At 39.7% G+C, this 14,526-nt stretch overlaps 1 protein-coding gene across 1 annotated transcript in view; it reads right to left on the reverse strand.

Annotated features, from left to right (window-relative positions):
- MARCHF1 (membrane associated ring-CH-type finger 1) overlaps positions 1–14,526 on the reverse strand; it is a 369,429-nt gene that overhangs the window by 63,767 nt on the left and 291,136 nt on the right. Inside the window, 3 exon segments of the mRNA XM_059697760.1 lie at positions 9,376–10,080; positions 10,082–10,138; positions 10,451–10,530. Of these exon segments, the coding sequence (XP_059553743.1) occupies positions 9,376–10,080; positions 10,082–10,138; positions 10,451–10,530 (842 nt within the window).

Below are 14,526 nucleotides of genomic sequence, written 5' to 3' on the forward strand. Positions count from 1 at the left end.
ACTTTAAGATAGTTGTATAAACAGGGAAATATCTATTTTTTTTCCTTTCTAAAAGACAACTTGCTAAATAATTGGCCTATAGAGTACATGTTATTTCCAAAAATCAGAATGACCTGTTTTTCCAAATTAAAAGGTAATTAATCAAATCCAGTTGGTTTTGGTCATGTAAGATAATTTACCAGTCAAGACAATCAGTATTATTGATGATACTGTCATTCCATTCCTGAAAAGATTATCTCCCCAAATTAAGAACAATTATAGGAAAAAAGAAACTGCCAAGGACAAGGCATGTTTTTGAAAGATATATTAAAAATATATAAAATAATGCCTTTTCTACAAGTCTTTTTATTTCTCTCGTAGGTTTTGTGTGTGTGTGTGTGTACATATATCAGTGTCAAAATACAAATTACTGAGATAAATGCTAATAGACTGTGTGAAATCACACTAAATGTTTATAACATTAAAATGTGTTGTTATAGCCAAAACCGGTTTGGCTCAGTGGATAGAGCGTCAGCCTGCGGACTGAAGGGTCCCAGGTTCGATTCCGGTCAAGGGCATGTACCTGGGTTGCGGGCACATCCCCAATAGGAGATGTGCAGGAGGCAGCTGATCAATGTTCCTCTCTCATCGATGTTTCTAACTCTCTTTCTCTCTCCCTTCCTCTCTGTAAAAAATCAATAAATATATTAAAAAAATAATAAAATAAAATGTGTTGTTATAAACGTTTTTCTTTTATTTGTTGGAGAAACTTTAGTCTGTAAAATAAAGTAGCATAGTATCTATCTGAATTTTTACTAAGGATGGCAATAAATAAAATTATTCATTTCAACGAAGGAAATAGTTCTAAAACATTGTATCATACTAGTATTACATACATTTAGAATGCTCATCCATTTTTCTTCTTTTTATCATGTAAATGAAGAGAGGAACATTTTCCCTTCTGCAAATTTGAACACTTCATGTAGAGGGAAAGTAAGAGTTGGAAGTGAGACCTTGTGAGTCTATGTTGAGTCATCCCAAGTAACTCATCTCCGGCAGGTTACCAACAGTGTTCACACCTATACTTCCTACCAACTCAGCTGTTATTAAAATGAGCAGGTGAAGGGTTGTTATTAATTCCTACTAGACTCAGCAAAAGAAGGGCAAAGGCACAAGGAAAAGAATAAATTTGAGAAATGAATGCTTTTCATTAGGTCCGTTAGGAGGACCTTGCTCACCTGAATATTGAAGACTGAACAGCTTACATATTACTCATGGAATGGACTTTGAAAACAGAACATCAGACTCATTTTTGTAAAGAAAAAGAAATAAAAATAAGTAACAGAATGTGTTACAAAAGCAAAAAAAATAATGTTCACTTATTACTGAGTGAATATCAATCTAGGACTACCAGGTAGAAACTACAATACAGGCTGGTTAAATATTAGGAGAAGTGTTCTCATAATTAGAGCTATAAAGGGAATAAGAATGCCCCAGGAATAATATGTCCAAGAAAGAGATAGATAATAATATGTGTGGGTGTCTCAAAGGTCTTCAAAGAGCAGATGGGAAAGTGACGCAGATGATTTGTGAATCTATGAACCCCATCTTCCCAGTGACTATGATAATTGCTTTAAATATTAAAGTAAAGAGAAGTATTTTTTCCTCTAAAGAAATATTGACAATAAAACTACCCAATGACATGTATTTTACTTCAAAAATCTTATTTGTAGAGCATATTTTTCTTAGTTTTTAAATTTCAAGATTATATATGGTAGTATATATCCTAAGATACATGTTCAATTGCCTTTTATGGTTGTATCTGCATTTAAATGATGTGTTGCGGAGGTAAATTATACTTCCTGCAGTCTGTGGCCACATAAATTCGTAGTTATGAACCTCAACAGAACTTTCAATAATGCTTTTCTATATTATTATGCTTAGCATTGCCCAACTTAGCAAAACTATACAGGAGGCCCAGTTACATTTGAATTTCAGATAAACAACAAATATATTTTTTAGTGTTGAGTATGTCCTAATAAAAAATTATCTGTTGTTTATCTGAAATTCAAATTTCACTGGATGTTTGACCCCGCTACCACCCCCCTTTTCTACAAGGCCATCAAAAAAAACTTGTAACATCTGTAAATTCATATTTGTCCATGTTTGTCATATCCTGCTCTACCTCTATTGCAAAAAAAGACATACCTATTTTGTTTGCCATGGAGATCCTTCTACTTTGAGTTTTGAGTCCCATCCTTTCCTAAATTCTCTGTGGGACCTTAATAAAGAAATAAAAATCCTCTGTTTTCTGCATGTTCAAATGATATCTCTCTCTCTCCTCTCAGCTCAAGGGTCCTCCAAATTCATCCTTCCCTCCATTCATCACATTTTATCTTTCCTTTACACACTTCTGGGTTTTCACATGATTTTTATCGATTCTGCTCCTCTCTCTGTTGGTTCCTTTTTCTTTTCCAAAACCATTAAATGTTGCTATTCCACAGGGTTCTTCATGCCCTCATCTTCTCAGTTTGCAAATTTTCCATGGGAGATTTTGACAATCACCACCTATATGTGCACGGCTTCATAATCTTCATCTAAAATTGAGATACACCTTCTGAACTCCAGACCTTTATATATGCCTGCCTCCTGAATATCTCTCTCTGGATATATGCTTTGAATCACAAACTATCAGTCTAAAACTGAGCTCCATCTTCTTTTAAATCTTTCTCAAGCAGTGTGTTCGTTCTCTCAATAGTGAATGGCACTATAATCTGCACCGTTTTCTAAATCAGAAACTTGAGATCATACAGATATGTATTTTATCATCAAATCCTATTTGATTTCCTTTCAAAATACTTTAAAATCCATCTATTTAATTTTATACAGTCACCATCACCTGCCCCCTAGAACACCACAATGGCTTTCTAATTGGTCTCCATTGACTTCAGTCTTGCCCCCCTCCAATCGACTTTCCAAAAGCAGCTTGAGTGATCTTCCAAAGCACAAACAGTGTCATTCTTTTGCTTCAAAGTCTAGAGAAATTTTTCCTTATTTTTAGAACACAGTCCAGACTCCTAACTGGTTGATAAGGACTTCCATGATGGCCTCCCATTTCCCTCCTTCTGTTCTCTGCCAGGCCACACTGATATCCTTTCATGCCACGTCTCACTCATCTCTGGGTGATCACATATGCCACATCCTTTCCTGGAATAGATGGTCTCTTCTCTTTGCTTGGCTTACTTTTACTTCTCCTTTGGGTTTCTATTTAATTGTTAGTTCCTCTGGGAAACCTGCTTTGTGCTACTAGGTGCGATGTGTTCCTTTAGCTTCATTCATCAATTCTTTTTTTTTACATTTTCATGTTTAATTATTTGTCTTACCAACTGGAATATAAGTTCATGAGGTAAGGGATCATTACTGTCCTTTCCAGTATATGTCCAACTTCTAGAACATTGCCAAAACAGAGTAAATTCTCAAGAAATAGTTGCTCCATGTGTGAAATGCATGAGTACACGGATATGATGACAGAGATAAAAAGGTTGATTTAAGCTCAAGCCTATTATTCAAAAGTTATCTACATCAATCTAACAGATGCTAGTGCTTTATCACAGAGCCTGATCCAAATGCTCTTGAAAAGGAATCTCCTGCTATGAACATCCAGAGCTATAGACATTTTCTCACACTCACTTTATAGTTCCTGTACCTTGATAGAATTAAAGAAGTTAAAATACAGACTATTTTTTTTACCATTTTTAAATCCATTTTTTCTCAAAACATTTTTTTTTCTTAATGAGAATATGCCTAATGAAGGTTATAGGAAGAAAATATAAAGTATACCTTTAAACTCACCATCTAACCCAAGCTAGAACTAGAAAATTACTAATTACTAGGAGTTATTATTTACTTTGAGGTTTTTCTTCTTTTAAAGAAACCATTGATGTAATTCATTACTACTTAATTGTTTTACCTTGAATCACCCAATCCCCATTATCATGCCCATGGATTCTGCAAGTCTTAGCATTCACTGATTACAATGCCTCCCCCCTCCCCCCCGCCCCAAATTCTACTGGAGTAATTTCTAAAGTCCAGAATTACTTTGAGTACTGTGGAATGTACAAAATAGATATAAAACATGATCCCTAACCTATTTTCAAGGAGCTTATTCTATAGGGAAAAGAGAAACACACATGAAACTATTAGAGGAAAACTGAATACTAAATATGTGATATTTACTATAAAGGTTATGGGAATTCCAATAAAAAAGATCACTGTTAACCACAAGAGTTTGGAAAAGCTTCATGAAAAAGGATAAAAATGAGGATAGCATGCCTAAATATGGGCATTTGAAGAGAAGGGGGCATTTGGGGGGTGTGGGGAGACATGAGTTTGATGGCGATTGAACACTATTATATATTTTTTTTGCTTATAATTCTTCTCCCATGTCTTCTGGTCCTGCTGCTGCTCTTTTTGTTGTTGAAATGTTCTATCACCAATTCATAAGATTCTAGAGGGGTTTCCAACAGCCACATTTTAAATCCAACTTCCCTATCCAAGAACTTGCTACAAGCATAATGCCTCTTGCCTCTGGTGACTATGATTAGCCCAAAGATGTGACCTAAGGCAGGCTGAGATTTTATGAGCAACTGCAGGAAGAGAACATTCCTCTTTTCTGTTAGGTCACTGATGGGTAAAATGTAAGCCTGAAGCTATTCCTATCCACATGGCCTCTTCCCTCTGTTGGGGAAAATTAGGAAAACACAGAGACAAGGAGAAAGAGGAAGAGGAAGAGGAGAAGGAGGAGTGGGAGAGAAACAACATTGTTTGAGTTTTTAGAGTCCCTGAAGCCATCTGTATACCTGGATTTTCATTTCTGTGGCTAATACTTCCCTTTGTCACTTAAGCACATTTGAATTGGTTTCAGTCCATTTTAGTCTAGTGGAAGAATCCTGACCAAAGCAGGTAGCAGGCTGAGGGGTGGCTGTGGAGAATAGGACCAAAACAGAACACTGACAATGAGAAAGAAGGCACACAGGTCAACAGCAATATCTGGAGGGAGAAATGACAGGACTTAGTTAGAGACCGGATATATTCAATGCAGAAGAAAATAGTTAAAACTGAAAACTTAGGGAATTTGTGGAGTCACTGACAGAAATGGGGGTAGTTGAGATGAGGAAGTGGGTTTGAAGGGAAACAATACCCAAACTATGGTATCTGAGTTCCTGGTAAAGTAGAGACTTTGTCAGTCTATGGTTTTAGTGAGATGACCCAAACTATCCTGGTAGTGAAATACAGGAAACTAATTGAATTATGCTTTGTGTCAGAATTCAATAGAATATGATAGGAAACTATAAGTATGCTTCTCATACTCATCTGTTCAAGTACTTTTACTCTTTTCCCACTTAAAGCCTAGAAAGAATTTGTAGCATAGAACAGAGGTTCTAAAAAAGTGGTCCGTAGATCAACAACATCTATATCACCTAGGAACATTTTACAAATGCAAATGCATGGGCTCAACCCCAAAGTAAGTGAATCAGAAACTTTGGGGGTACATCCAACAATCTGTATTTTGACAAGCCCTGTAGTCAACTGATGTCACTAAGGTTTGAGAACTGCTGGTGTAGAGTATTCTTTACATGTTGGTTCCATAGAAGGTGAGATAATCCACCTCTTAATGCGATGATTTCACACAGTAAGAATGACTCCCTTAAAAAAATTCATTAGCCCTAAACTTATTCATTCAAAAACTGTGTTGAGTGTGTGCTATCTTTCAGGCACTGTGAACACTGCCATGAACAAATTTGATGCAGTCAATCACAAAAATATCTATACATTAGCAATTTAAAATTATGCTATGAAATTGACTCCCAGGTGACCTGAATATTAGTTAGGGCATCGTGAAGGCATCCCTAAAGAAATGACACTTAAATAAGGAAAGGATGACTAGGAGTCAGTCTGGTGAAGGGCAGAGGGGATAATGTGTAGGCATTCTAGGCCCTAAAAGAGACAGGTCTGGCCATTTCCAGGGAATTGAAGACCAGCATGAATAGGCCATTGTCAATGATGGGCATTGAAGCTGGGGAGGCAGATCTGATAGATCATGCAGGACTTTGTAAATTATATTGAAGATTTTGAACTTGCCACCAAGGGCTATTAAGAGGCCATTAAAAAGTTTCAAGCATGAGCTAACATGAGCTAACTCATGTTTTTTTCAAATGTAAATTTTTCTATTAAAAAAGGAAAAGCTTCTCCCATTGCACAACTGTGAAGATTTAAATTTCCTGCAAGTTATAACTGGCTAAGAGAAACTTTCTCTAAATAAGGCTTTGATGAGGTGGAAAGGAGCAGAGTGTCCTCGTGGGGGCTCAGTGCTCGGAACAGAGAAGGAGGAAGGACTCAGAAGCTTCTGCTTTGTGGTTGTGGCTGAGACTGGTCCTGCCTATGCATTTCTGAAGCTGGACTGCAAGTTCAAGGCAATTGCTGCTTCTCTCAGGGGTCATCTTTCTCCCCTTCACAGGGGACGCTGGTGCTCAGGCTGTGTCCATCTAGAGGCTTTCCCCCCCTACATATGACCTCATTTAAAGCTTTCATTCACTTTTCTGGCATCACAGTCACCTTCCTGAGAATATATATGTCCTTTATGACCATAATTATATTTTCATTTTTAATATCTTTGTGCTGTTGCCCTGTGCTAATACGTCATACTAACGTCAATTGCAAAAATGCGATTGTTCAGTGTTGGTCTGTGTATAGCTCACTGGTGCTTGAACAAGTACTTAGACCCAGCCCTGACTGCTCTCCTGTGTTTCAGTGACATGTCTCATACTGTCTGCTGGACAGCTGACCCTTGAATGTCACTGCAATAACAAATAGCCTGCCTGTAATTGAACTCATCATGTCTTTCCCAAACCAGCTTCCCTCTGACCTCTTCTGCCTTTGCCAATATCATCAGCATTTACTGTCTCCTAAGTTCCAAGATTTGGAGTCATCATTGTTGCCTTTGTCTTATGCTCTCACCAATGCCAAGCATTTAGATTGTTCCTATTCACCTGGTGGGATGCCAATGTTACCCCCCTTTCATTACCCTATATCATCCTAGTCCTAGTTATCTCAAAGTAAGATACTTCTACCTCATCCCAACTCATTCTCCTACATCTAAGTTCCTTTCCCAGGACACCCTCAGGATACTGTGACTACTCTGTGTATGTTGTTCTTTGTTGAGACTATTTTATTTAGCAAAGGCTGTTCTGTATTATCTTTTGCAGTGGAATCTTCTTTTCTCCTTAAAGGAATACTATGTGGAACCCCATTATATAGGAGAGATTATCATGAAACTTCTCTGGTTGAAGATCGGCTAAAGGAAGTACAATACTCTTAATCTGTTCTCAACTTTCGAGGCGGCCTCTTTGGCACTAAGAGGCTGTTTGAAAATAAGACTACAGAATAGAATTAAACTCCTTGGAAGGATATGCATATTTTGTTTATAATGTCTCTTAAAAAATTTTAGTTGTTATCAATCTATGCAAAGCTTCCAAACTAGTCACAAAAATTCACACAAAATTTTTAAGTGCATAGTGTCATTCCTGCATCCCAGTCTGGGCTCATGGTATTTTCCCTGGCTTGAGTGCCTGGAATGCCACCCATACATCTCTGCCAAACTAAATTCTACTTTTCTCAGTCCCAATAATGCCCCTTCCTAAGGGGTTTCCAGATTGTTCCAGCTCTCAGCAAGTTTTCTTTCTTCAAATGCCTGCAGTATTCCTCTTCTTAAATTCGCCCTGAACTGCCTTGAACTTTCATCTTTTCAGGTGTGTGTTCAATTTCTCCTAATAGATAATAGGCCACTTACTGGAAGAATCACATCTTTTGTCACTTTTTAGCCTCAGCATCTAGTACAATATGCTGTCCTTAGTATTTGCTTAGTGGGTATATTTTGATGATAACTCACAGCAAGAAAATAGGCCCATCGATCTCACTTTCATTAATAGAAATCTAAATGAAATATCCTGTCTTTGAAAATATTCCTCCAGAGCAGTGCTTTTAAGTTAGGAGAACCAACCACTATGACTTTAATTGCAAGCATTATTTTTTTATCCAATTACAACCAGCTTCTTTGACTGTCTTTCATTAAATTATGTTGGAAGGAGGTTTGGGAAAATGGCAACAGATGGTTGCAAGTGGGAATTCTTAGTCTGGACTGGAAAGAGTGTTTTATTCTATCCCCCAACATTTTAGCTAAGCCACACTTAAATCATATTCAAAAGATTACAAGAAACTCACATTAACATACAAATCTAATGATGTCATTTCTCTTTAAATCCCTTAGCATATTTTGCATGCCTCTCTCCACCTCTCAGTTCTCATCACTACCACCCATGCCCCTCACCCACCACCCCCTGGCCAGGACAGCCAGTGTTCAGTTTCCTAGATTGCTAAACTCCTCCCCTCATCCTGGCTTCATAGTGGCATTCTTTCTGGATGGTCTCCTTGGTTTCTTTCCTTGATCAACTCCTGTCAGCCTTCGAGCCATGGTCAGCTTGTCACTTCCTTAAGAGAGTTCTTCTCTGATCCCCAGAATAATTAAAACTTCCTTGTTGTATTATCATATTCCTAATCACAATCATAATTATATAATGAAAGAGTTTTGAATCTGCTATCCTCCTCTGACTGTAAGTTATGATGTTAGAGACTATACAAATCTCAGGCATTATGATATTTTCAAGCCTAGAATAAAACCCGATGCACAATTGAGGCTTAAATGAATAAATGATGAAAATGTGTACAGTTGGGTAAAAAGTGCAAGAAAGCAGCTTTACAGCTATGAAATGCCTGCATGTTTGAGACCTTTCAGTACAGTTAATGTGGCCGCCTTCCCTGAAGGCTCCAGCAACCGCACTGGCATGTCCAGGACCTGTTTTTATGTCCTTTCAGTCTTAAATTACCTGCTGAGTCAAACAGCTAGAAAGCAAATTAGCACCAACTGTGCAGGAGATTTTTCTGATACAAAATTCTGACCTTAAAAACCCCTTACCTTGAATATCTTTTCTGTCGGGGTGCTAATAGTTCACCAGATTTACATTGAAGAATCTAAGGTTTCATGCTCTCACTCATATTCCTTCTATTAGTCTTGTCTTAACTAGAATGGATACAAGACTAACTGGTTTGTCAGTCCCTTTACTAGAATAAACCATTATTCAATTAACAAAAAGGGAAAAGGGGAAATCTAATTTTATGTTCTTCTCAGATGCACCTTTTCTCATTTTACCACCTTATATCCACCAGACAAGAGCATGGATAAATGTTATGCATTTAAGGGTAAGTGTCAAACACACACATAGCTCACAGCAGAAAGAAATACATTTGCAGGGCATCCAGTCTTTCTCTATAGTGACTGACCTGCATAGTTTTAAATTATCAGACCTGTCATAGTAGCTGGCAGGAGGCTTCTGAACAGAGTTATTCACCTGGAACCCCACATCACTCACAGACTTGCCGCCTTCTGGTACTGCCACTATTTCAGTGCTGGAATCTGTTTCTGAAAATCTTTCCTTGATTATCTCATTTTGCCCAAGACTATGCAAGAGCTGTGGATCCCTGTGGTGGTATCCGCCTTTGCTTTCTTCATGGTGCCTTGAGGATCGCTCAATCTCATAGGGTCCTCTAGGCAGGGGAAGACTGCACTCTTGGTACCAGAGGCCTTTTCCTCTGCAGAGGTTTAAAGAGCAACTCTCACATTCAGTCAGTTCTTGTTGCTTTTTATCTTTGGATCCCAAATTTACCAGATCAATTCCATTAGGAGCAGAAGACCCATGCAAGCTTCCACGTGATTCATTATTATTTCTCCTTCTTCGCGACAGTTGGAATTTCACGTGGGCTCTTCTTTTTGCCTGCATCCAAGGACGCTCATCTAGGGGAGATGAATCTGAGGAATCTAAGTGAAGCTCACTCCACCTGGGGTGTGAGATCCGGAGTTGAAAATCATTTATTCTCCCTTTTATTTGTTAGTCTGCAGGCTCTTATCTCTCAGAGGCCCTCCTCCTCCTCCTCCTAGGTCTCTGTTTTACTGATTTCTTACAAGACTCCTTCCTACAGGGCTCAGCACCAGACAGGGGTGCATTGCTCAAAACCATCTTCTGATATGTCATGCAAGATGGTAGATCTAGACAAGGCATCAGGCAAAGAATGGAAAATGGGAATGGACAGAAAGCCATGGGAAAAGAGAGAGAGAGAGAGAGAGAGAGAGAGAGAGAGAGAGAGAGAGAGAGAGAGCAATGAAAATGATAGCATGGACCAAAAGTTGGTAAATAAAGATCAAATAAAGAAATTCACTAAAGGAAAAAAAAATTAGGCCAGTATAAATTATCCATGGCCAACATAGGCAGAAGCAAGAGCCACACAGTCAGAACGTAAAACAAGAATACAAAACACTGGTCTGAAAAACATTGAGTAGAATCATTTGCTGAGCACTTACCTACAGATGTCCTGAGTGGATGGACAGACAGACAATCTTGACTGGCTCCTGGGAGCTGTTCCTGTGGTTGGGCTGCTTGCCTGGAGAAACAAGTTAGATAATTTGGCATCTTGGTTAAGGTAATACATGGTCGATATCTTTCGTTTTTTCCACATATTTAAAAAATTACAACAAACGTGGCTGCAAGTCATGTTGACTATAACACAGCTCACTGAATGTGGGAAGTTAAAAGTTCGTTTTGCAAAAGCAAAACTTATTTTGAGGAACTTGAAGAGTTGAGATGCTGTACCACTTTGCTGTTGCTTCATTTATGAGAGAGGAAGATGATTCTACAAGTTTCTATTCTACTTACTGCAAACATTTGAGTGGAATGACTCAATTTGCCTTGGAAGCAAATGAGTAACACCTGACTATCCTATGATATAAAGGACACAAAGGCTATTATATGACAAGGATGATGATAATAATCTAGAAAAACCTAAATAACCAAACAGCCATTAGATCGCTAGATATTGCCTGGAGTTGACATTGTCACAACCGGGCCCCATTAGATAATATATTTGAAAACACTAATATTTAAAGGCCTGGAGTTATCTTTACTTTATCATTGAAACTAACAAAGTCCATCTGTCACAACATTATTGACCTTTCATATCTTTTAACCCTGTGACCATACTAAGCTTAAGAATAAGAGAGCCTGAAATAATTCAGATTATTGTCACAAAGTTGAATACATTTCACTAAACTCCACATTGCTTCACTCTATTTGATGTCTTTAACCTGTTGTATGTAATACAGATGATGATCAATTAAAAGCTAGAGCGTAGCCCTGGCTGGTGTGGCTCAGTTGTTGGGCATTGCTCTGTGCACCAAAAGTTTGATGGTTCAATTTCTGGTCAGGGCACATGCCCAGGTTGCAAGCTCAATCCCTGGTAGGAGGCTGCCAATTGATATTCCACTCTCACATTAATGTTGTGTTCTCTCTCTCTTCCTCTCCCTTCCCATCTCTCTAAAAATCTATAAAAAAATATTTTTTAAAAAATCTAGAGTGTATTGAGAATTTACAGTGTGCCCTTCATTGTGTTGTGGCACTTTCTACTCTCTTTAACTCTTATAATAATCTCTCAAGTGGGAAATAATAACCCCTTTGAGTGAATATTATATGCCAATCACTGTTTTAAGTAATTTTTTAAACTTTTTAAAAATAAATCCTTATTGTTCAGATTATTACAGTTGTTCCCCCTTTTTCCCCCCATAGCTCCCCTCCACCCAGTTCCCACCCCACCCTCTGCCCTTATCCCCCCACTGTCCTCATCCCTAGGTGTACGCTTTTTGTTGCCGGGTCATACACATGGAAAATGTAGCTATTTCCATCCGCGATGTGTCCCTGTGTTTGGCCACACAGGGGCTGTCTCAGCCTCCCAGGGGCTGTCTCAGCCTCACAGGGGCCGTCTCAGCCTCACAGGGACCATCTCAGCCTCACCGGGACCATCTCAGCCACACAGGGGCCGTCTCAGCCTCACTGGGGCTGTTGCAGCCTCACAGGGCCCGTCGCAGCCTTGCAGGGGGCGCCACATCCCAGGTTGGGGGTGAAGGTGCGAGTCAGAAGCTCCTCTCGCTATCTCTCCTACTGCTCCCTTGTGTATCGCTGATGTTGGAAGTTTCTGAGAGCAGTCTGCAGGTGCTGGACACCATACTTTAACTGGTCAACATGAAGTTTGTTATTCTGTCTTTTGTTGGGTGGCTCCTTGCTGGACAAAATCTCCATGAGTTCTTGCTGGCTGAATATCTGGTATGCTTGCTTGGATTTCGTTTTCTACTAAGTGCACAGACTGCTTGTCTGCTGTCTCCCGGCGTCCCATGTGAGACTGGATCTGGTGGACCTGCTTGTGCGTTTGCTGGTACAGTGGTTCCATGTTGCCGGCCCAGCCGGTTCTGGTTCCGGCTTCCTCCAAACCTGATTCTGCTTCTTGAGTGTGTACCTTATGGGTGCGAGGAGTTGAAATCTGCAGTTTGTTGGGTTAAGCTGCAAAAGCGCAGGTGGTTCCTTTTGTCCCAGTGGCACAGCTTGGGCGGGGAGGTAAATTGAGTAGGGTGGGGTCTCAGGGAGTCACCAGGGCAGAGCAAACAGCAATGGTGTCTCTGTGACTCCTTGCCTCTCCGTGACTCCGTGTCTCCGCGGCCCCGAGTGCTGGCGAGCAGCTCCATGAGAAAGCCACTCTCACTTTCCGGCCCACTGAAAGGCCGTCCCTCCTCTCCCCATAGGGGTCTGGGAGCTCAGAATCCTGCCCCAAACAAGTTCAGTGGATTCGAGAGTTTGTAACCCCTTTCGATTGAAAAAAAACCGTGCGTCCAAATGCAGCCCGCCTGGTGTGCGACTCCGTACCTCTGTTCTTGGTGCCTCTGCATATCCTACTCAGTCTCAGTGCTCGTCTTTCTTTCCTTCCAGTTGTAGAACTTCCACTGGGCCACCTTTCCCATGGTTCTGAATGATAGCTGTTTTGTCTTATAGTTGGTAGTTTCAATGTTGTTGTGGGAGGCAGCACGCACAGGTCTGTACCTTACGCCATCTTGTTTCTCCTTCACTTTTTTTTTTTTTCAGAGAGGAAAGGACAGGGAGCGTGAGATAGAAGCATCAGTGATGAGAGAGAATCATTAATCGGCTGCCTCCTGCACATCCCCTCCTGGGGTTTGAACTTGCAACCCTGGCATGTGCTTTTGGCTGGAATCAAACCTGGGACCCTTCTGTCTGCAGGCTGACACTCTATTCACTGAGCCAAACCAGCTAGGGCACTGTTTTAAGTAATTTACATTTGTTCCCTTATTAATAAAATAAATTTATGTAGTAAATATTATAATTATTTCTATGTTTCAGATGAAGAAATTGAGAAATTGGTGCTATTTCTTACTAGTATCTGTTAGAGAAGAGGTTTGGAGGAGGAATCTTGCCCCTCCATCTGTTCTCTTATCCACCTAGCAATACACTTCTCCTTTACAAAGGACAAAACCAAGGAAGTTCTAGTTCCAGATTTAGGGTGGTCTGACTGCCCAGATTAAATACATAATTTCGCCACCAAGAAAGTAACAATGAAGGTAGAAAAATTAATCCCAAATTTCAAAGTTGTTCTAAAAATTCCCATGGGATCCAGAGAAAGAGAAACTAATTCCAATACAAGAAGTCAGAAAAACTTTCAAGAGGAGGCATGGTAAACTGAATAATATTCCAACCTTCCCCCCCGCCCCCCTCCAACCACCAACACCAAGATGTTAACATCCCAAATAACCTGAACATGTATCCCTGGAATTTGTGAATATATAGCCTAAAGGCACTTTGCAACTTTGCAGATATGAGAAAGTTAATTATTCTGAGGTGGGGAAATTGTCCTGGATTATTTTGGTGGGCCCAATGCAATCACGGAGAACCTTATAAGGTGGAGACATAAGAGTTAGAATCAGAGAGAGAGAATGTAAGGATAAAAGCAGTGGTCAGAGAGACGGGAAGATGCTACATGGCTGTTTTCAAAGATGGAGGGAGGGGTCCCTTACCTGAAGAATTCAGGTGGCTTCTAGAAGCTGGAAAAGGCCAGATTTAAGATTGAAATCTATTTGACCAGATGACTGATACAAAATAATCCTAGTTGGTGACACTTTTGTTTGATTCATTTGCTCAGTAAACATGAATTAAGAATGTATTATGTAATAAATTCAATGATGAGTTCTTGGAATAAAGAAATAGACGTTATCCTGAGGGGGCTTCTTATTTAGTGGAGAAGAGATGTCAATGAGCAGGTGATTTTAATAGTCTAGTATATCCTGAGAGTCTAGTGATGGAATTCTGATGAAGGAAGGACACCTGATGCCGAATGGAGCAGAGGCTTAAAGTAGATGTCACAAAGGAGATGACACCTGACCCTAGAGTGGGGGAGGGCAGTCCAGGCAGGGAGAAGGGTGTGCAAGCACACAGAGTAGAAAGAATGTGGCTTGTTTGGGGAACACAGGAGTTTTTGAAGGACTGGAGAGAAGGTAGTGAATGAAAGTAATACAAAATCAGGATAAATTAGTAGACAGGGGTGCTG

Source organism: Myotis daubentonii, chromosome 5 (genome assembly GCF_963259705.1).
Source record: "Myotis daubentonii chromosome 5, mMyoDau2.1, whole genome shotgun sequence".
In the NCBI taxonomy this organism is placed as follows: domain Eukaryota; kingdom Metazoa; phylum Chordata; class Mammalia; order Chiroptera; family Vespertilionidae; genus Myotis; species Myotis daubentonii.